This window comes from Parasteatoda tepidariorum, chromosome 10, assembly GCF_982258835.1.
Source record: "Parasteatoda tepidariorum strain Cologne lab strain chromosome 10, Ptep-v5.0, whole genome shotgun sequence".
NCBI classification, from domain to species: domain Eukaryota; kingdom Metazoa; phylum Arthropoda; class Arachnida; order Araneae; family Theridiidae; genus Parasteatoda; species Parasteatoda tepidariorum.
The window spans coordinates 58125348-58150081 of NC_141764.1; the positions used below are offsets into that span (position 1 = coordinate 58125348).

Sequence of the window (24734 nt, forward strand, 5' to 3'; positions counted from 1 at the left end):
ACTCTTACCTTGGATCTCTTTGGTTTTTCTATTCTTTATTTTAACAGTTTTTATCAAATGTAATTAGTTATTTTCAGAAGGTTTCAGCAGATAAGCACTTAGATTTTAATATTGAAGACAAAATTGCAGGACGGGAACACTTTAATTGTCCACTAATCTTCAGATTTCCTGCTATGTTTTAAAAATCTTTATTTGAGAAAACTTTTAGCCTGGCGGACAGCTGGCCGCCTTAAGCGGCTAGTATTCAATAATTGGAAATAATGTTCTGAAATTAAATTTAAATGATTAATACATTATTTCTCCCAAAAAAATTAATCAATTAAAAATTTTGATAATTTCGAATTGACTAATGTAATCTGGAACTTTGATGCACTTATTTCTATAATAATAAATATATTCCCTAGTATTTTTTTCCTAAAAAGCAGACAAAAAAAACAACACAGTTTTAATACCTTTAACTCTAAGCAAAGCTTTATTTTCAACTATATATGTACAATATTTCTAAAAAGATTTTCTGGACTCATAACAGACAAAAATCTAGATTATTAAAAATAAACTATTAAGCTTTTTTTTATAAAAAATCATCAACTTGGCAGGATTTTATTTCATTTAAAAGAAAATTATTGTACCAAACTTTACCAATCAGTCATAATTTACAATTAGAAGCGCAAAACAGTCATACAAAATAGCATATTATAGGCTACAGAGCGTGATTTGACACGATAACGGTAATTTCGAAAAACCTTAAATTGTGATTGAAAACTAAAATAACGTTTTATATTACATACATCATGCAATTAAACTTGTAACACACCAGAGGTAAATGAGTATTGCAGTTCCACGTTTTGTAGCTGCATATTAAATTTTACAATCTATTTTGGCAGCTTTAAAAAGTGTTCTTTTTTGAAGACACTAATTTATTTCATGGAAGAAAAATACTAAATACTAAAATTTACGAATTCGAAAAAGTCAACCTGAAAATTAGCGCATTTTGGGTAATTGCATTAATGTACATTGATCAGAGCAAAAAAATTATAAATGATATTTATTAGGAGATTAAAGTTAAAAGCTTACTTTTGGACAGAATCAGATATGTAATCTATACAATAAAAGACGTACATAATTATTATACAACAAACAAATAATTTGGAAAATTCTTTTGGCATTAGAGTTTATGAAATAACGAAAAAAAAGTAATTTTACAAGTTAATTGGTTCTTCATAGTAAATCTTCCTAAAATGATTTGAAAAATCAGTTAATAAAAATGGAAGGATATAAATAAAAGTAGTATAGCTTGTTGCCTCGTTCAACATGCTTTTACTACATATCAAAATTAGTTACAATCAAAATTATTTGCAGGTTGTCAATGGATGGTGCTGCTGACTGGAAACATTGAAACGTTTAGGCTCCATATCAGACCATGGTAATTAAAATATTTCCTGGTTCTATGATGCAGCACCACAGTGTTGTAGTTATTTTAAAAAGGTTTTTTTCCTTCCAGTTAGCAGCGCCATCTGTTGATCAGTTTTCTAGATAGTCTGAAGCTAGTTGAGAATAAATAAACATGTCCTCTAGCGGAACATAAGAAATTGTGAATTCGTCTGTCTTTTTGATTTTCTTTAATTGTTTCTATTTTCAAATCGCGGGTTAGTTTTGGGGGCCTCCGTCTCGATATAAACTGAGAGGAATTAGGGATTACAATTAAAACAGCATAATTAGAACAACGAGTAGACAGAAAATAAATGTATCATTGGTGCTGTAATTCCAAAAATTTAGATACATTAATGCTCTTATGTTTAACAGTGATCTATGTTTTCATTATAGTCTGTTAATAAATGTGAATGCAAATATATACAGAATTTAACTTAGTTCTAAATATCTCTTTGAGGAAATAATAGTACTTTTAAAATGTGTGCTAATACAAATAAAGAGAATTGAAATATACACTTATAAGAATTGAAATTAACATTTAAAAAAAAGAGTGACATGGAATTTTTGAGATTTCACATTATTTCCAGATCCAGGTTAAATGACCAGTTTTTTCTCTAATGCATGCACCATTGCTATATAAAATAAAAAGAAGTCAGTTAAAAAAGCAATCAACAAGTTATTAGTGATAGCAAAACTAAAGATTGTATTAAAGTACAATAACAATGTTATTATTACAAAATAAAAGGAAATTTTAAAAACTAAGTTTTTTACTAAGTATACTGAGAAATAGAAAATAATTCTATTTTTGAAATAATTACCAGCTTTTTCCGCTTACGTCTTTCAAAACTGATGCGCTTTACGCTTTTCGTATGAGGTCTAATTAAACGGAAATTATTTTATACAAAATAATACGTTAGAGTAAAATGGAGAAAATAATTTCCAGGGGGAATCACTGGTGATGAACTGCTCTGTTTTTAACTTTTTTAAACCATTTGTTTTTAACCCTTTAAACCTCTTGTAACATTATTCTAAGATATGTAATTGATTTTTTAAATATTTCAAAGCATTTTTTTAAATGAAAATATCAATAATCTACCAACTTTTTTCTTTTTATTGAAGTATTTTGTTTGATTTCACATTTTTGTTTCATTATTTTGGCTACACTTAAATATAAGAATGCAATAATTCTCAGTTTGTTTGTGTACGTTTAAATAATTTATTTATTAAGTGTGTCTAAGATTGTTTAAGTTTTTCCTGTCATGTTTTTAAATCCAAGAATCAAATATTAATCAATAAATAGAACAATGGTAAGATTTCCTGTGAAAAGTTTTATATTTGGAAGTCATGCTTAGAAAGTAATTTCAGAAAAGATCCTCGCTAATTCAAATCAGTTGGATACCTGCAAGAGACGTCACGTGTGGGTGAGCCAATCAGGTTCGACGCACACGCAGAACATCGTTCGCAGACATCCACTTAAATTTGATATGAAAATTGATTCAGTTTGATAATAAACCCATTCCTGAAATATGTAACGTTAAGATGACATTCACAACCACGTGACTCGACACAACCATGTGATTAGCTGCAAGTAGCCAATTGGTGACATTTAATTGTTTGATTTCGTGAGGTTTTGACACAGATAAATTTTGTTTTTATTGCATACCTACATATACAACTTTCCAATGTGTATGTTCTGTACATCATTTTTAATACGGATTCTAAAAATATATATTAAAGGGGTTGATTTATGGACACTTAGCATGAAGATAATTTACATAAAGCTCTTAAATCTAAGTAGTAAAAAAGATGTAAGAAGTAACACTAGCACCTACTGAATTTTATACCAGTTAGCAACTTATGAGTAAAGGGGTTGATTTATGAACACTTAGCATGAAGATAATTTGCATAAAGCTCGTAAATCTAAGTTGTAAAAAAGATGTAAGAAGTAACACTAGCACCTACTGAATTTTATACCAGTTAGCAACCTATGAGTCTTAAGAAATCATTTGTTACGTAGTATCTGACACAAGACGAAACCTTCTTAAAACAGCTAAGCTTTCTCACGAATTCTTTCTCCAATTATTTATTTGACACTGATGTATTTTCATTTTTGATTACATTTAATTAATTATATGAAACACGCTGAAAAACATAGCGAAAATTTTAAAAAATCAATTTGCACTGACTGCAAGAAATTTTATATTTATTTTTTTTATTTTTTTATAACAGTTGAAAATAACTTAGTTGTATGATTTGTCTTATGAAATATATTTGGAAAATATATTTGGAAAATATATTTGGAAAATATGTTTGGAAAATATATTTGGAAATGTATTTGGAAAAATTGAATACTTCCTTTTTCGTTATTAGGCAATTTCAAATTATGTAATGAATCTTAAAGTTTCATTAAATAAGTATTTTTTCCCCTAAAAATAAACTTTTTTTCTGAAACAATATAGACTTGTTAAAGTCTTTGTTTTTAATCGGTTCAACATAATTAAATAAGTTTCGATGTAACTATCTTTCTTCTAATACTTTCCTAATTGGCTACCATTATGGCGCATGGAAGTTACTCAGCTACCGGATTAGTACTAACTAATTATTTTTGATTAAGATATAATTCACGAAGAAAAACAATAGATTTTCAAGCGAGACGATATTTTAGCCACAAACCTTAAAAGTCAGAAACTACACGAGGTATATATACTCGGCACAACCATGTTAAAGTTGAAAAAAAAAATTTTCTTCTGGGAAGCTTAACTTTGTAGAGAAAAAATAAAAATAAAAAGATCTTACCAAAATATCAGCTACGTCTTAAAATGAAGGAAAATGCGCTTTTTAGAATTAAAAACGACGCTGAAAAGTTATTGAAATTTCTGTAAACGAAATCGACAGTAGAGTTAAAATCCTTTAACATGTAAAATTTTAAACAAGCCATCAGACTCAACCAAGTTATTAATCGAAAGCGGCGTAGATTTCTCTTTGATTCAGAATATTGCAACTTACAATCCTACGTAGGCTTAAATTTCAATAAATTACCCTTTCAATTTTTTATATTAGTGAAAACAAATTTTATCGTTTCATAATTTGGTGATAAAGAGAGTGATTGAGTTCGTAAACACACAATTTGCTGCAGATAAACTTATTAAATTTGTTAAAGCTAAGGCTACTCTACTAGGATTCTAATTCAGGGGCTCTAGTTAGAGCTACTATAATGAGCATGAGAAACTTTATGATCCAAATTGTATTTGAATTAATAATCGCGATTTTTAGAGGGAGATGGGTTATTAGTTGTATTTTTAGTTATCTAATACCTTAAAAAACTTAATTAAAACTTAACATAAATAAAACTTTTAAAAAGTAGAAAAAAGCCATCAGACTGAAAAACTATTAGGCAACAAAGAAAAATCAGACAAGTTGCTTTGTAATTAAAAATATCAGGTAAATTTATTTTATGCTAAGCAAAAGTCAAGAAGAGAGACTGAAAAATCCATGCTATCTAAGAATGTCAGCCTCAGATTTAGGTTTCAGGGCAGCAAATACCTCATTTAATTAATTTCTGCGGAAAAGTTGTTTAGATATGTTTGACTTTGTTTTGACATTAAATTAAGTACCACTCTCATAATTTCTTTGAGGCTTAAAATTAGTCCCGTCTCAATTCCTCATAACAAATCTATCAAATCACATAGAAAAAAAATCCTTAATAAATATTATCAGAATAAAAATCTTACTACAAACAAATGAGTTTCCTACAATTAAAAAATCTTTAATAAAGATTCAATAACAAGCAACCCAAAGCAGGCTCTACTCAAAGTATTTGAGTTCCTTTACTAATCTGAATTTTTATGACAATTTTATTTTTAAAAAAAATTGTTTAAAAATTTAGCTATTTGAATATGCTTTTATGCTGGTAAAAGTAACCCATGTTAATTAATAATCTGTAAAAAGTAGATATGTAATTGATTTGTAGAAAACAGCTATTATCAAAGGACTCTAATTTAACTCAGATAAACTTCTAAACTAAACCGTATAATTAAACAAGCTTCTCTCACTTATAAATTGTAAAAACAGTTATAAATTAATTTAAACTTATTATTCAAACATAGTTCAAATTCTATGAACGTATAGCAACCTCAAATCTTGAAGTTATAATACGGGTGGAGCTTATATAACACAAAAATCAAGGACGCTCACAAATGAAAGAAGCTGATCCGCAAAAATTTATTATTTTAGGGATTTGTTGGTCTAATACTTAAATTCGAGGTTAACATTTCTATCTAATATTTCTTTTATAATCCTTTATCTTTGCTTTTGTTTATTATAAGAAAGATTTATCAAATTTTTTCTCATTACAAAGCTACTTAGTTTTCTGTTTTTTTTTCTTTGTAAAATAGTTTTTATCTATACAACCGGCGTTGAACAGCTTACCCAGTTTCGAGTCAACGACTATGAATGCTCAACTCCGTAGTCTTGTAATTTTAAACCCAAACCACCAGAAGACAAGGGAACTCTTGAATCAACCATTTGGACAAACAGACCTTTGTGGAGGACTTTTCGTTGTAATTTACCCGCATTTGCGCTGCATGGAGAGGAAAACCACGAAAACCACCTACGGTTAACACGACGGCAAGAAAATCTAACGCATGATCCGTATACCACTTAGGATGTTTTACATTCATCTCCATACATGTATTCTCCAAAAATATGAAGCAGAATTGGTTCCAAGTAGCCACTGCTGGGTAACCTGGTTTAGACTGGTAACTTAACGGTACCTTTTTCAGAAGAACAAACACGGAACTTTATAAAGCATATAAAGAACCTGATGTCATTAAATTTATCAAAATTCAAAGGATTAAATGGGCAGGCCACATTATAAGAATTGAGGATGGCAGGGCAACCAAAAAAGTTTTCAGTGCCAGGCCAACAGGTACAAGAAAAAGAGGACGGCCAAACCTGAGACTTTTAGACTGCCTTGAAAATGACCAACAAATTTTAAAGATAATAAACTGGAGAACGTTGGCTAAGGGAAGAATGTCTTGGCATAGGCTTGTTGAGAAGGCCAAGGCCCATCCTGGTCTGTCGTGCCAATGAAAAGCCACTGCTGGGATTCAAACCTTTACACCTAATAGGGAGGCAATCGCCTTATCCCCTGAGTCACCGCGGCTCACAAAATAGTGCTTCAGTTTTCACCTTTTTTATTTTTTAAAAGTTTTTCTTTGAGTGAGAAGTTGTACTTACTAGCAACTTCTATTACTGCTGCATTTTGAACCGTCGGGAAAAGCTAAAAATATGTGTCTCCTCCAAAAATATACGTCATGAATTTCTGTCACTTGGCATTTGCCTCCGTCGACGCAACACGTGATACATTCGTCCTTTCCTTTGCATAGGCAAGTTTTTAGACCTCTTGCAGAGCACACGAAGGCTCTACAGTTTGAGAAGTTCTCACACGATGATGGCTGTCTTGATGGAATACATGTGGGGCAGTGAGACGAATTTCCAGGACAGGTTCCAGTGCAAAAGGGAGTTTTCTTCAAGCATTCTGTTTACAAAGGCAAGAGAGAATATATAGTTTGCCTTATGGAGAAAAAAATTGAAAGTATTGAAATATTTTATAATTTTTAAAATTTATTCATTAATTAAATGCTAAAAAATTGAAGTTTCTTTTGATGGACTACTGTGCATTTCTTAGGTAAAATGAATTTTATAACTTAAAATAAATGTTATAGTATAAATATAAAGTATTATTGTTTTTACATGCAGTTAAATTTTTTTCAACAATAGATTTTTTTCTTCTTAAATATTGTTTTATTTATTTTAATGATAATTAGCATTTTAAAACTTTGTTTTAACGAGTCTAAATAATGAGAAGCTATAGGAAATAGGTAAAAAATTTAAGTTAGATATTGAGTACCAGTTTAAAGAGAAAATCTAAACAATAGCAAGTTCTCCAAAATGGATTTAAATTTGGCATGTTGTATTCTTAGTTTGTAGGGTTGTCATTTTCAAACATTAAACTCTAGAAGTTGTTTAAAGTCAATTTGTAACTCCTTGCCATTATAACCAGTCAATGTGAAAACACCTACCTACAAATTGGCATTGGAGTTAAATTTTTAGTTGAAAGGCACTATGTCTATACTGTGGCAAATTTTAACTACATAATGTATTCTAGGTAAATGAATGAAACAACATAAGGAAATATATCTGAAACAAATTAAATAAAAAATAAGAGAATAAATAAAGTGCAAAAATGGGGAAACATCAGTGGTTTACTTAGTGTTCTAGGACCTGTCTTAACCAAAAGAGAGATATTTAGAGAGATATATTAACTAAAAGTATAGATATTTAGAAAATCACGTAACCTAGAGACACCTATTCTATTCAGAAAGAGTATATTTAGGAAAAGTCTTTTACCACCATCTTATGTTGATCATGTTAGATGAAATACTTGATGCTGGAAAAGGAGATTAATTAACATTGTGAAAGTCATATGAATATTTATCAGCAGTTCTGATCTTTATTTTCTTTGTTGTTAAACGAAAAATCTAACTTTCAACTTGCGATAGCTTTTGCCTAATAAATGTCTGAGGTTTTCTTCAAAAATACACGTTCTTGTTTTAAAATATATACCTTTTAAAATGTCTCAAAGACAGGGTATTCAGTTTGAGTAAAATATTAAAATACAAAAACTTAGCATGTTATAATTAAATGATGCAGTGATATCTTCTCCTTACCTTCAAATAAAAACTTTGCATATAACGGATAACTATACAATTTGGGTTATTGTAAAAATTGGAAATTTTAAATTAAATCTTACATTAATCATGCATACTTACTTTTGTTTAACAAACTCTTTTCAATTTCTCGAATGTAACAATCAGAGAATATTCCATATGAGGATGAAGGCTCAGTTTGAGTAAAATATTAAAATGCAAAAACTTAGCATGTTATAATTAAATGATGCAGTGATATCTTCTCCTTACCTTCAAATCAATACTTTGCATAAAACAGATTACTATACAATTTGGGTTATTGTAAAAATAGAAAGTTTAAATTAAATCTTACATTAATCAAGCGTACTTACTTTTGTTTAACAAACTCTTTTCTATTTCTCGAATGTAACAATCAGAGAATATTCCATATGAGGATGAAGGCTCAGTTTGAGAAAAATATTAAAATACAAAAACTTAGCATGTTATAATTAAATGATGCAATGTTATTTTCTCATTACCTTCAAATCAATACTTTGCATTTAACAGATTACTATACAGTTTGGGTTACTGCAAATATAGAAAGTTTAAATTAAATCTTACATTAATCAAGCGTACTTACTTTTGTTTAACAAACTCTTCTCTATTTCTAGAATGTAACAATCAGAGAATATACCATATGAGGATGAAGGCTCAGTTTGAGTAAAATATTAAAATGCAAAAACTTAGCATGTTATAATTAAATGATGCAATGATATTTTCTCATTACCTTCAAATCAATACTTTGCATTTAACAGATTACTATGCAATTTGGGTTATTGTAAATATAGAAAGTTTAAATTAAATCTTATATTTATCAAGCGTACTTACTTTTGTTTAACAAACTATTTTCTATTTCTCGAATGTAACAATCAGAGAATATTCCATAGGAGGATGAAGGCTCAATATGGTTAGAGAGAAAGTATTCTTCAATCATAACTAAAGGGTTTTCGGAAGAGCTTAAATGGCACACTTTATCACTATCAGTGGATGCCAGAGCTCGAGTTATAGCTGTGACATATGAAGCAAAGTAGAAAGCCATTGGCTTTGGATTTTCTGAAGTACCATGACTCACAATGATGATGTTCTTACCATCTATACAGGCTTCTCCAGTCTCAGGTGACTGATCGAATAACTTTTCGGTGTTTGGTAATTTCATATCCAATCCTGCAGGTGTATTAGAGATAAAAATAAGAAATTGCTTTGCTGTATTATGAATAATGATTTTTAATGATAATTCAAACAAAAAAGTTTAGTTAAGAAGGCATTATTAAGATTTCTATACCAGACAACAATCGATATTTGTTCATGTTCCTTAGAGCTTTCTTAACGTATGTTTTACAAATAAAACTGGACAACACGAATGGAACAAAAATAAAGCTAAAAAGTTAGACATATTATAGTTTCGTTTTTATTACCGAGAGCATTCCTCAGTGACAAAATATAGATTGTTAGAAGATAATGAGTGAGGTTCAGAAGAAATATTATAAACAAGTTGCAGCAAGAAATAATTGATTTAATCCAATGTGGACGAGAAAAAGTTTGAGTTAGATAATTAAACCAAGGAAAAGAAATAAGATGCAGGTATGGTGGTTGTAAGGTGAGATCTCCAGGTTTACTAGATGAAGAAAATAAAATAAAATGCGCTTCCAAAGATTTGGAAAGAATAGAATATTAAGAAGGTAGTTTTTTTTTTAAATAATCAAAACTTTTCAAAGAATGAAAAGATTCCCAAAAGTCAAAGTCACTGGCTGTAGAGCATTGTTGAATGGTTTAAATGAAGAAAACTCAAACTTATGATTAAAATTGCATCTATGTAGGGCTATGGAAGATTATTTAATACTAGTGGGCTGCGCCCCTTGCTCGCTAACGCTCGCCAACCCCCGAAAATTGCTGCGCAATCTTATATGGTTTGCTTCGCAAACCAAGCTCGCTTCGCACTCGCTACTAACTTAGGTACATTGCAAATGCACTAAATTCTAAGAATTCAAAACAATCATTCAAATCCAGACAACAACTTTACTTTTTTTAAAAAAATACATCTTTTTAGTAAATACTAAGTCATTAAAATAAATTTGAATTCAAATAAATGACATGTAATTCGTTAAACCTATTAGAAATGTGCCATAGTATAAAATCTTAAAGCATAACAGCACGACTGAGAGTCATTTTTCAATGAATAACTAATAACAATAATAAAACAAATAAATTCGTGATATAAATTAAAAATTGTCAAATAAATTCGTAATATATAAATTCATAAAAAAAGCGTTTTCAACGAAATACTAAAACAGAGATCTATCAACGAAGACTACTCACTTTTTGCCTAGCCTAATAGTATGAGATTGCCGCAGCTGATAGGGTAATTTTCGGAACAGATCACATTTGGTAAGAATGCTCTCTTTGGTTATTTCAGTTTCTGTTTTTAAAAGCGCTATATGTTGAGCCACCTCATCTAGATTTGGCATGTGAAATTTTAACGGCAATCATTGGTCGATTTTCTAGCGTTGCCATTCGGGGAGTTGTAATGAGGCTTTTTTTTTGTCACCGTGTAAGAGAAATATATATATAGATCTTCACTTCAGACATATCTTTTATGTTCTTCAACCCTTTCAAAACCAGTTTTTTCTTTTGCGTTAAAAAGACTAATTACGACTTTAATCGCTGAAATAAGGTAAAAATAATGAAATTCTGCCAATTAGACTAAAGAATTAAGCTAAAATGTTAATATTACCACATAAAATCAGTGAGATATAGCGATATGTATATATCTGTGAGATGTAAATATCTGTGAGATGTAAATATCTACGGGACATATATATCCCAGTGAGGGACATATATGTCCCTCAAAGTCAAAATGCTCTTATGCTATATGTCAAATGCTATGACACAAAGTCAAAATTGCTCTTATGTATTTTTCATCTATATATAGCACAAAGAACTAAGCCATGTTGGTTTTCAGCGTAAAATTTACTCTTTTTTTTGGAAACTTAAGTTTTATTTCAGAAATGGGTGCAAAGTATAAAAGTTTACGAACAAATCAATTGAATCTGGCTGGTATAAATGAATAATTTCCGACTGAAATAAAGCTTGATCATAATCCCTAAGTGTTATAAGGAGGGAAAATATATTTAAATTACGAAAAGACGCATTAGGCAGCCAAAACATTCGCGAAGAGAAACCATAAGTTAATACATACTTTAAAAGGCTTTAACAGAAAAAAAGCAGAATTTTAGGAAATAATTGCTGCAACTTTATGAATAATTAATCGGTAAAGCAAGGGTCGGAATTATGATTCCGAAATTTCTACAGAAAATGTTTGTTACCAAGCTTATTATTCAGTCTGTGAAATATATATAGTTATTTCTAAGTATTAAATCATTTTTTTTTGTGATATCTCTACTCTGGGAAAAGATACACCAAAGCAGTTAGTTGTTAACGTTATTAGAGTGATAACGTGTAAAATCCTATTTCTTTCGTTAGTATTATATCTTGATAAATTATCGGCAGTAATGTTCATAATTTTCCGTATCTCTGTTCTATTAAAAAAAAAAAGTCTGGATAAAAATAGAGCATGACAAATCTCTTTCATTAAATATAGCTTATAGATTATTGTGACACATCTACTGAGATATTTGAAGTAGTTGGTATTGAAATTATAGCGAAAACATTAACAGCAACCCTTTTATAGTAACTATATCGTTTAATCAGTGTTGAGAAAAAAACACCCTAAACAACTTTTATTGCTGATTATATTTTTACTAAGAGCCAACCTTAATGGATCTAATGGTTTAGGGTGCTTTCAAATATGCTAACTAATTAGTGCTAGTTACTAATTTATTTAGGAATCAGACAAAAAAACGCGTTTTTTCTGATTAAGCATACCTTTCTTGACGAATTTGAATTTTTAAACATCAAGTTAAGGGAAAGGGGTAGCTGCAATCTAAAATTCCTTTTGAAGTTTGGAATGCCTAGCGATAGCAAAGTAAAAAGTGCATTATGTCATGCCAAAAGTAATACTTTTTTTTTACATGAAAACGCTTGCAACTTTTTAACTACTAGTTCTATTGACTTGATGCTTCACTCGTTTAGATAGAAATATCAGATGCATAAATTGGTAAAAGTATAAATTTGCAGATTTGGTATCTAAAAGCCAAATAACTTCTGAACTATTTACTCCGATCGTCTCGGTATTGATCTCATTCAATTTAGGGGAAAATAAATTGATAACAATGCCTCATTTGCCTGTTTTAAAAAAAAAACCTCCCTTAAATTACCTCTATATTCTCGAAAAAAGGAGACGTATACAGAGGAGATTTGTGAAGTTTACCAGTATCATTCCTAATAATACAAGAAAAGTTTTTTTCTTCTTCGTTTTTTGTCAAAAATACCTTGGAATTTTATTTTTCCAAAAATTCATACTTCTTTTTGCTGTAATTACCAAGAAAACTTTAACATTTAAAATATTTAAATATTTTACTTCTCCTTTCTAAAGAGGGAACACAATATTATTGCTCATTAACATTAAGCCAAGGAAATAAACAATAGCTACACAATCAGCATTTTTCAATCAAATCAACCACAATTTATTTATCTAAAAATTTTAGTACAATTTTAAGAATATTTGCAATGAGGAGTACAGCATTTAAATATTTAATTCGAACATCATTTAAAAGTATTAATTTATATATATATAAATAGCTTTTTACTCATGTATAACAAAATTACAAAGAATAAAAAACAGATATTTGTTTTTAAAACATACAAAATTTATGCTGGAGGCTTAAGTAATTTTATTAAAATCAAGTGAGTAAAACTCTGCAAATTACTTTCTAGTTCTTAGAAGTTAAGCTAACTTCCGGTTAAAACAAAAATTTAGTTTTTGAATTAACATACTATACATCCTTTGGGGCATTTATTTTAACAAATTTTTAATAAAGAAACATTTTATTTAAATTTTATTTTGAATTAAGTGAATAAACTTAGGAATTTTGAATTTTATATCTATTTTTTGAAAGAAATAAAGCTATTATAGCTGCAAATTTATGGAAACTGACGAAATATTTACAAATAGAGCCTAACTTGCTAACGTTCACCAACTTCACTTTTGATGACGAAGCAAAAGTCTGGGTTTCTAATTTTTATTTTTTGTTTTCCACCAGGGGACTTGATATAAATATAGTTCGTTCACCAGGAGTTGCTACTTGGCTCCGCCTTCATCACGTGGTATACGGCGATACTATTTCGCCATTTTTGGGAGAAGGATGTGAACAATTTTGAACAAGGTTGCTATTTGACGATCGTATGAAAAATTTTTTTATTTCGCAATCTTTATATGCATTTTTCAGCATTAAATATTTCTTAAATTTGATGATATTTCTTTTTCAAACTATTTGACAAACTATTGATGATATTTCTGGACAAACTATTCACTCTTTTGAGTGAATAGTTTGTCCTTTTTGGGACATTTTGCTGCAATATATTTAATTAGATAGAATAATGAGAGGTATAATAGCAGATGATAAAGCGAAGTAAGTGACTGAAAAAGAATTCTCTGTTTGAGTTTGGCGCGCATGAAGGGTTGACTCAATTTCAAGAGTGTTTCTCCTCTAACTCCCTCGCTGAAATGAACTCTTCGTCCGAGGAGGTGGAGTCAAGTACTAACTCCTGGTGAGCGGACTATAGCATTGCCTGATTAGTTATTTTCACCTCTACTTCCATTTGTGCTTATTTTGATAGCATCACTCAGTAGTATGAATATTTTTATAGCAGACAAAATAAAACATTTTAAAACCTATAATTATTATAGCACATTTAATCAGTGAGAAAAAAACTGTACGATCAATGAAACTAATAATTACGGTACACCTTTCTTAATAAAAGCTTAACTTACCGACTATAAGACAAGCTTGGGAAAAAGATTTATCGTGGCTATAGCTTTTAATTAATTCTTCAAGCGATAATTCTTGACTGGAATGTTCTGAGAGATCTTTACCTTGTAAAATAATAGTTTCAATATGAAACTTGACTATGAAATTGTTTGTTTTATTCTGGAATGTCAGCTTCCTATAAAGAATATTTAACATTTCAGTTTGGAGATAAATATCTTTCACTAAATCAGTACTATTTTCCTCAAAGAATTCCATCAATGAACGGCTAGCTATAATTTTTAGACCACAAGAAAGGGCATCAGACTCCAATGTAGAACTGAAAAAAGATGTAAGAAGAAACAAAAATTAAAATAATTATTTCCTTTTTAGTTGCATTTTCATTTGAGAATAAAAAAGAAGATTGAGATAAGAATGATTAACAAGATTTGTTAAAATAAAATCTAGTGTTTATGACAATAATGAATTTATGCAAGGGTCAATTTAAAATTTTTGAGAGGGATTCAAATGGTTTAAGTTAAATTTACCCAACTGAAAGGCTTTGACCACAGAAGATATCTCTCACTAACGCAACTGGATACTTGCACTTCAAGAAAAAGAAGACACGGACTCCCACACATGTGACCAATGACGTCACCGTCAGCAAATGATTTATAAGCAAAATAGCGTGCTAAAGTTGAGTCTAAGTTTCCCCACTTAAGTTAAAATGTTAATTAACGAAAAGTTAATTAAATACAGTGCTGTATCACACATCAAATTTGTAAAATATAATTAGTTTTCGTCTATGTTTTTAACTTAACTTAGATTATTATTTGTTACTGTATTTTATTGCAAAGCGTGATATAATATTGCTTCGTGTACCTGACAACTTCGATGTTTATGTTTTACAAGGCTTCGTTCCTGTCTTTGTGTTAAGTAGGAAATATATAGTGAAAGAATTGAAATCTTTGTGAAAAACTCTTTGTGAAGAATATAGAATGCGTCACTTAAGAGAACTGATACCAGACGGACTTGGCTTATTCGAAATAGAATGCAAAGAACAGTTGCTAACGTAAGCAAATGCCATGTTTTAGCTACCAATCAGGATCGAGATACTTACACTAGGTCTCTTGCAGGTATCCCATTCAGATGTAATCATACATATAACAGAAAAAATGTCAAATTAAGAGAACTGGTATATATTTTCGAATTCCGTGTTGTTCGTCTTCTAGAATTCTACCATGACATAAGACATTTGAATAAAATGTCACCAAAACAAGACTAATATGAGAATTCTTAATCAGATTGCTGAAGTCATCAGATGCATTAATAAAATGGAAAATGGAAAAACGCAGCGAATAGAAGTATTTTTTTGTAATGACATTTGCCTGTTTCCTTCTTCTTTAAAAAAAAAAAAAAAAAAAAGGAAAAAAAAAACGGTTTGATATGTTTTAGGTAGGAAAAATTAAAGCCACGGACAATAATGGAGTAATAAATTTAATTGGAAAATTTCTGTGTTTTTGCTTACGTGGCATACTCTGCCAAATAATTCAAGCATAAAAAAATAAAACTCGAAAAAAATGTATTTTATATCAAAATAACGACAAGGAAATAACATAAGAAATGTTAATTCATGTATTCTGATATAGAGTAAAATAGGAAATATGTTATTGACTTATCTAGAGGTTTTTGTACGGGTTGCCCTAAATTAAGCAACATCGCTCTGGCGACCAATTTAGTTAAGAACCAAGAGGTACCTCGAAAGAAAGTATAACCGAAGATTAAATTCTAAGAAAATTAAAAAAAAATAGAACGTTATGCTTTCATTACGTTTTTGAAATACAAATACAATACTATTGTAGTTTTGAAAATAAAAATTTTTCAGCCAAATATTAGATTCAGGGAATTTTTACTTGTTTAGAAGTTATTATAATGGGTCACCTGCAAGTGACATAGAGAGGGTATCTCGATTCTGATTGGTTGTTGTAACATGGAATTTGTTTGTATTAGCATCTCATCTTTTCATTGTATTTCGAGTAAGCCAAGCCCGTCTAGTATCAACTCTCTTAAATGACACATTCTATATTCTTTCACAAGGATTTCCATTTTTTCACGATATATTTTTTCACCGAAGTTGCCAGGTACACAAAACAAAAATATATCACGGTTACTACAAAATACATAAACAAATAATAGTTATAAGTTAAGTAAAAGATGTAGATTATCTTTCAACAAATTTGGTGGGCAATACGGCACTGTATTTTGATAATTTTAGATTGATTAACATTCTAACTAGTGTGGAGAAAGTTAATACAACTTTAACACGACATTTTGATTATAAACAATCAGCTGGCGCTGATTTCATAGGTCACTTGTAAGGGTATTGGTGATCTTCTTCCTCTTATAGTGCAAGTACCAAATTCAGGCTGTCATTATAATCATTAGAAAAGAAATAAAGAAACACGTGAAATGTCACATATTTACAATGCTATGTGGCAATAATAAATTGGCGTCTCAAGGTCACATTTTTTACTTCCGTCACCTTGGTAACGAAGTCAGCAACGCTACTCTTTTTATTCACACGGCAATTAAGGAGTATTTATAACTCATAACTATGTATTTTTATGAGATTATTATAATAATAACGTACTGGAGTAGAGAAGATGCAAATTTTTTGGAAAGTGTTGATAAATTTTATTTGGATAACGAAAGCATTGACCAATGAGGAAATAATGGCAATTTACTCGATTAGAAAAATACTGCAACATTTTGTCAAATATCAATGTTTTTGCCATTATATTGTGTTATTAAAATTCAAAATTATCAATTATAAAGAACAATGTTCTTGTTGATGTGGAACATGAAAACTGATAATTTGTTTTCATTCACGGAAGCGTATTAAACCATGAATTATATTAGTTATAGAGTAATTTAATTTTTAACTCACCTTTTAAAGGATAAATTCTCTACATCATCAAAAAGCAATGTTTGTGTATCTTCTAGAAATAAATGCTTAGTCATATTCTTTACCATTATCATATTTATATCAATATGTTTTTTACGTTTGGATTTTGAGACTGGTTTAACTTGTGAGGCATTTTCCCTAGCAATTTTTATACTATCCAAAACATCAATTTCAGGCGGAAATGAGGATTTGTTACCTAGTTCACCACCATTTTTGTGTGCCCGTGTTGATGTTATAATGCTCGCTGGATGAATACCTTTGTTTTTTACTTCGAACATTTTATTTTTATTTGATTTATCAATAGTACTAAATTTAGTGGAAGACGGTACTTCTTTTTCCGGTTCATGATCACCATTTTTACTTTGTAATTTTTTATATTCATTGTTTCTTGAATTTTCTTGTGAGGTGATCGTACCTTTTTCTAATTTTTTGAAAAATTCTGATTGAGAACAGTCTTTTTTTTCCTCATTGAAGCAATCTTTCGCCATTATGTCTTTTAAACGGTAACAAATTATTTCTTTGTTTCCCTTATCAATTGTAGATTCAAAGCCATACATTTGATCTGCGATTATGTAACCTCGAAAAATACCAGTGTGTAAAAAGAAACCTAAAACAAACGAGTTTTCTTTGTCTCTAACATTCCCATGGTAAAGTTCAAATGAATTCCCGTCTAACAACACAAAATCACCTTTTTTATTGATAATCATCTCCTTTCTAGCATCTTGTTGTAAAGTGTTATACAGTGTCAAATCTATTTCAAATTCTTCCCCAAAACATTCCAATCTCAAAAATCTTACTTTAATTAAATCTGTGTCTCTAAAAATATTATTTTGTAATGTAACTCCGTCTGTATGATTCAAAACAGCATTTTCAGCAGTAACTGCATCTGAATGATTCAAAACATTATTGCTAATATCTTCTTCCTCATGAAATGCGCAAAATATAGGTATACGCCATATAATAATAGGGTTTTCTTGGTGGTATTCAAAGATACTCATCCACATAAACACCCAAATAAACAAAAAGAAACTTACTAGACCGATTAATCCAGTCATTTTTCAAATATAAGTAAGTGTTTATATTTTCAATTATTTAAAATGTTTTGATTTTTCATTAAATATATAATTTTTGGAAAATTGCTTTTGTTAGCTTTAAAAAAATAATTAGATAACTCTTAAAACGCTGACTTTAAAAGCCGTTCATTACCTGAGTATATTTGCTTTGTTTTCGTTTATTTGTTTGTTTATTGGCTGTTCCTAAGGGATGGATTAGAAAGAAATTATTTTTATTGGTTTTAATTTTAACACGTTATATATCTTAATTTAAAAAGGTAAAGTAGGTAAAAGCTAAAGAATATGTAATAGTAATTATTTGCAATGGACGAAAGTTTTTATAATCATGCAAGCTTTATTAATATTTGAAGCAATGGATTATTGAAAGGAATAAGTATTAAAATTTATTGAACGCTATGTAAAGAGCCATGGTGGCTCAGGGGATAGGTCGTTCACCTCCTATGAGGTAAACCAGGTTCGAGTTCCAGCGATGGCTGGTCGATTCGCTCGCACCAGTAACAGTGCTGACATAAGAAATCCTGAATAGTAGGCGAATCTTGGATTATAGTCTCCTTACCGTCAGGCATATTATGAGAAGTTTTCGCGGTTTTCTTCTTCATGTAGGGTAAATGCGGGTTAGTTCTATCAAAAAGACCACCACGATTGAAAATTTCTCCCAATGGGAGATTCCCTTGTTTTCTGTATCGGGTTAAAATTACAATGGTCTTTACTTTGAACCCAGTCGGATTATTAAATTTAATGGGTTTAGTAGCATTTAAGAGTAGAAACTATTAGTTGAAACAAATTATTTTTCATTTCATTTCCAACCCCTTGTGGGAAATTATATTATCGCCCATGTCAAACTTAATCTGTCAAAAGGTACCTCAAGATAGAATCAAGTTAACGTGTGTTATATACTAGTGAATTGGTATTTAATATTTATATTGGTAGTTACTCCAGATTACTCCCCTACCAGAATTTTTATCTGTGGTAGAATTCGATGAATGACTACCACTAGTTGATTCATGCTATTTATTTATTTATACCAATTTTGCTCATTTTGTTTTTTCTTCATTTTTTATTTATTTATTTATTTTGTTTTTATATCATTTCTCTCATTATTATATTTATTTTCTTTCTTTATAGCATTTCGATCATTATTTTTTTTCTTTCATTTTTTTGTTTATTGACCGGGAGACTTTATTTACTTTACCGGATTTTTTCTTCTTCCTTCGAGCAGTATAGTTTTAAGCAAATCAACTGTTTAATGGGGATCATCCATCAATATTGGCAAGTTCTCATCACGTCCGGGTCATCAGTGTGGGGATTTAATTATCGACTATGTCAACCTTCATCTTTCAAACGGTACCTCATTTCCTTCAAATTAAACTATATTAACAATAATAACAAAAGGTACCTTAAAATAGAATCAAGTTAACTTGTCTTATATACTAGTGAATTGGTATTTAATATTTATAGTGGTAGTTACGCCACACCTTTAAGAATATATCGAAAAGAATTTGATTTTTAAGTTTATCAAACTTAATTTTGCTATGATATAGACGAATAAGGAATACATGTACTAGACATGTTTAATATCTCATATAACCCTCCTCCATTACCCACATTTAACTAGAGATCAATTTCTGGAAAGATTGTAAATTGGGTGAAACTGTAAACAATGCAGAGCAACGTTGAGACAATGCTACCGAGGCTTTATTTTCGTAGCAATAACTTAAGTAGGTCACACACTGAGGAAACAAGCTGTATGAAACAGGCAGATTCCCATACTTTTGCATTAGCATGCGCACATTACTTCTGTCCATCTTAATGCAAAAGTATAGGAATTCGTCACCTGTATACTTCTTTCTTTCCGCTTGCTTCCTCAGTGCGTGTCCTGCCTCAGACATTTTTTGCGACTTTGAGTAACTTTTTTGTGCCACTTTAGACAAAATATTTTTGTTTAATTTGAAAAACTAAATTGTTCTAATTGTAACTGTTGGAAAACCGATACGTGCTTAAATTATCGTTTGTGCACTCGAACTTTTTCTTTGAGCTGAAAATGAAGTAAAAAGAGCAGTTGAAAAAGAACTGAATTGAAGTAAAAATGATTGATTATACTTGTTTTTCTTTGGAACATCGTAATGATGTTTATTTTTTATTAATTATACTCCCAACAATGTTTTTATTTAAACGTCAATACAAAAAATCATTCAGCTTTTTGTTAGAAGTCAAACCAGGTTTCTTCGAACTTGCAAATGTAGTTTATTTGGAACATACGAAAAGAGTAGGTATTTTTAAGGAAGCAATATTTACAAGTAATGAAATATTTCGATAACCTGATCAAGATACGAAACTAAGATTTATATGTCACTGTGTACTTTGTCTTAAAACTTATAATTATAACTAAAATAAAAAGAGAGAGGGAGAGAGTAAGAAAGATTGAGAAAAAGCAGAACATATTAAAAGAACGCCAATATTAAAGGAAAAATATGTTAAAAATTAAAATAAATTAACATAATATTTACCAAAAAAGAAATATGGTATTTCTTAGGTAGTCGTTTGCTCTATATGAAAAGAAATTAAACGATATTATTGTCAAAAATATAATTTTATTCACATTTAACTGCATAAAATGTATTATAATTGAAAATTATTTCGTTTAAGTTAGCCTAATCGCACAAAATATTTAACATTTGTATCCTGGAAGAGGTCCACCTTTAAATCTTGGCCATTTCTTTATGATTTCGTACAAAGCATTTCCGGGAGATTCTGTACATGTTGCATCTCTTGCGCCATGTAATTCCCGAGACTTAGATATATAACCCTAAAAGAATGATTCAAAACTGTATTAAGATGCATTGTTTTGTTGTTTTTTGAGATTCAATTTTCTTAAAATTGAAATATTATTGATACGAAATATTAAATTTTAAAAAAAAATAATAGAATTTCAAAAATAAGTAAAGTTTTCTTTAATTCGCAGTTCTTATATTTTAATTAATTCTTGCTCTTACCAGGTGCATAAAAACAATCCTTACTTTTACTCAAATTGAAGAGAGATTTTGTACGCTTTGATTGGATCTCTAGTCAACGTCATCCGTGATGTTTTGCTATTTCATCTTGATATACTTGGTATTTTTTAAGGTAGAAAGAGTTTGCATAACAGCTATGCTTTTATAATTTGAAATGTTAGTTTTTTTGCCTGAAAGATTGCCCCTTTCATTGATAAATTTAATTGAAACTATTTCTCCCGACGTCATTACTCTCCTAAGCAGTGTTCGAAATTTAGGAGATTACAAGTGGGCAAAAGAATTCGTGAAACTGACTAATCCAAAATCGATTTCCAGAAATCAAAACCTCAAGGACAAAGATTTGCTTGTTGCTAAGTCTGCATTTCAGTTATTTAAAAAAATGGTTATGTAATTAACATCTTAAATGCTTCATTCGTTAAATTTAGAATTATTAAATTAATGAATTTTTATAAAGCTAATAACACAATTAACTTATTGAATTTCATTGAAGTCACAGTCTAATTGCAATCATCAATTCTTATATTCACCATTGAATGAAAGAATAAGAGTTTGAAACTGATATTTATCGAATAAAATTAAAATTTTATTTATTTATCTTGGATTAATCGAATTAATTTCAGTCGTATTAAATTCAGTTTTTTATTTGCAGTCCCTTTGAAACAAACTAAATCTTCATAAATTTAAAATTGCACACTTTTGACTTATTTTAAATGTTTCCTTGCGTTAGTTATAAGTTTAATTATTTCTAAAAAACAATTATGAGATATCAAATACTAATTTTAATTAATTTAATTATTAAATTTTAAGAACATGGTGTGTTTTAATTTGAGTACAAGTAAGGATTGCATTTACTCTTTTTGTGTACTTAACATTAATTTACAATTTTTTAGCATACATTTCTTAGGCTTGGTCACAATTATACCACTGAATCAACACTTAATCCATAACATTGACATAACTTTAATTTTCCTTCTTATTTTTTTATTTTTCTAGGTAACTTTACCATATTAGAATGGCCATTTTTACTAAAAATGAATTCTTACACACATATTTCACAATACTTATTCAGCACTAAAAGTTTGTCACATTCATATTTTAAATGCAGAATACGATAACTAAAGCCTAATCATTTTCAGCGAAGCCTAATCATGTACAGCAAATCTCTTTTTTTAATTACTCCCAAAACTGACACTTTAGTACTTATAATTTCCGGTTTCCTTTTAATTTTTTCCCTTTGCAGTGACCTCATATTATTTAATTTATCGAAACACAAATATAGAAGTTCAACTAACCAAAAGAAAGTTTTTTTATTTGCCGTATTTTCTGACAGAGAAAATTTCGGCCATTTTGTGTCCTAATATGTGAAACTTAATAACTTAATTCACTTTGCAAAACAGTCCTAGTTAAAAACGGATAGCTTTCTTGCGTCTTTAGAGTAATTTGGTTTTTTTATTATTTACACTCGACATTCACTTTAATTGAAACCAATGATTTAAACATTTATTTTCGTAGTAACATAAGATTTAGAATTTGAATTTGGGGCAGATTCTAGTGAATTAATTATTATCAAGGATTGTCAAAAGATATAAGTTTCAGCAAAGGAAATAAGCTGGTGATCATGCATAATCACCGGAGAATATTCAAAAACACAACTTAACTTGGCAAAGGGATAAATTAGTGAATATTTATGAAATTTACCAGTTTATTTATACTATCCCCGAATGAAGAATTTCCCCGAATTAGGTTATTTTGAGAAGTAATGAGGTCTTTAATAATAATAAAAAATCAAATAAAAATAACGTCCAGTAACATTACAAAATACAGTTACATTAATACAGTAGCATTAATACAGTAACAATTACAAAATACAGTAACATTACAGAAAATGACGTATCGTTACAAAAAAGAAACGGTGTAGGGAATACCATGCTAAGGCCCTTTGTCTTATGTAAAACAGACGCGTGGGGAATTTCAGAAAAGTGTACTCAGAACGAGGTAAGTAGAATGAATGGGCTAATATTCCTGTCCGTAAATTATCCCGGTTAATTCAGTTTTTTTTTATAATGGTCACGGTTTTCAGAAAGTGTGTTAAAACGCAATTTAATCACATTGCTCGATATTTGTGAGACTAATATGCTTTTAATGTCAATGTAGCCGATATACATTTGATAGTTATTCCCCACTATGATGAGTTTTTAACTTTAATGATCATTGCCCCGTATACACTGCCACAGAATTCCATTCGCTAATTTTTTTTTAAAGCTAAGGATCATTGCCTGGATATTTCCTACACTAACAAATTTCTAAATCTATCCTAAGTGTAAAGTTTGTAGTCAACCTCAGGCAAACAAATTTGCTCTTTGTAGGGAAGTATCATAAAATTGAAGGGTATGTCAAGAAAGGGTGTTGGTTTCTGAATAATCTTTAGAATAATATTATATAAGTTTAATTTTTTAAGCAAACATTTTACTCCTCGAATCTAATCCGAAATTATCTCATTTAGTAAAATTCTGTAATCTAAAAAAAATTTAAATTTTATCACACTTACCAAATTCAGTGGTGATGGGGCAAAATAACCGAATAATAACATTTACCAAAAGGTATTAATTAGGTGTGATGCTTAATTAACACAATGTATTTTTTACCACGAGCTTTGTTTCAAGATTTGAAGGACTGAGAAAAGAAATTTTCCAACAGATAGTTTTAATTTTTGTGTATTTTTTTTTTAAAATTAAATTTGCAGCAATAGGCTGTAGAAGACTTTTGGAAGGGCTAGAGAATATTATTCTAATTGCCAATTTTCTACTACTTTTTTTTTAATATTTTGTATAAGAGTAATTTTCAAATGTGAAGGCATTTAAATCGTTTTAGAAATGAAATTAAAACTGATTTTCGTTGGTACTTAACATTGATTCTCGTACAGGTCTTGTAAGTGTTTTAACATCAAGATTGAATTAAAATTTTGATCTGTGGGGATCTTATAAATCATCACTTAACTAAAAAACACTTTAACAGGAAACGCACTTGACAATTTTATATAATTGAATTTTGTTGCTATCACATGCAAACTTTTTGGACTCAAATATGGTTCGCAGACTCACTTTGGAAAAGACAAGCAGTTAATATATCTTAATAAATTAACTTTAAAGAGACGGACAGCATAAAAAATACTCATCGTTTTAAAATCCAAAAATCTTCAAAAGTAATCGTTCATCTAAAGATTATTTTTTAAAATGATTATTACTAAACACTGAATCATGAAAGAAATATTAAAAAGTGGTAGTATCAACTACTGAGGAATTTTAAAAATTATTATCTTAGGAATCTGAAGACCAAACACTTCTCTTAGAGAACATAAGGAAAATAATATGTATCAGAAAAATTTAAAAAAAAAACTGCAGATGTCTCAAGATTTATTAAAAATGCATTTTTAACATGTAATCTGTTTTGAAGTTATTTCATGCATTGGATATTAGAAAAATGTTCAGAATAAAATTTGACGTTTTGGGCAGCCTATTTTTTAGGATTACGTTTGATCAGATATTTATAGAAAATAATGCTGTTTGAAATTCTTATAATATTATGCATTCTAACTTTCAATCGTTCTTAGTTTTGGAAATTATAAACATCTAAGAGAACAA

At 29.4% G+C, this 24734-nt stretch overlaps 1 protein-coding gene across 6 annotated transcripts in view; it reads right to left on the reverse strand.

Moving 5' to 3' along the window:
* Positions 1 to 443: 443 nt before the first annotated feature.
* LOC107448157 (peptidoglycan-recognition protein 1) overlaps positions 444 to 24734 on the reverse strand; it is a 32486-nt gene continuing 8195 nt past the window's right edge. For 2 of the 6 annotated variants that reach the window (XM_016063267.4, XM_016063268.4), the window contains exon 5: positions 20654 to 20888. In XM_016063267.4, the coding sequence (XP_015918753.1) occupies positions 20751 to 20888 (138 nt within the window). In that variant the 3' untranslated portion in view covers positions 20654 to 20750. Of the gene's footprint in view, positions 2064 to 6669; positions 6971 to 9008; positions 9345 to 14070; positions 14385 to 20589; positions 20629 to 20653; positions 20889 to 24734 lie in introns of those variants that run through there. The other 4 variants (XM_087153799.1, XM_087153797.1, XM_087153800.1 and 1 more) reach the window with 4 other exon arrangements.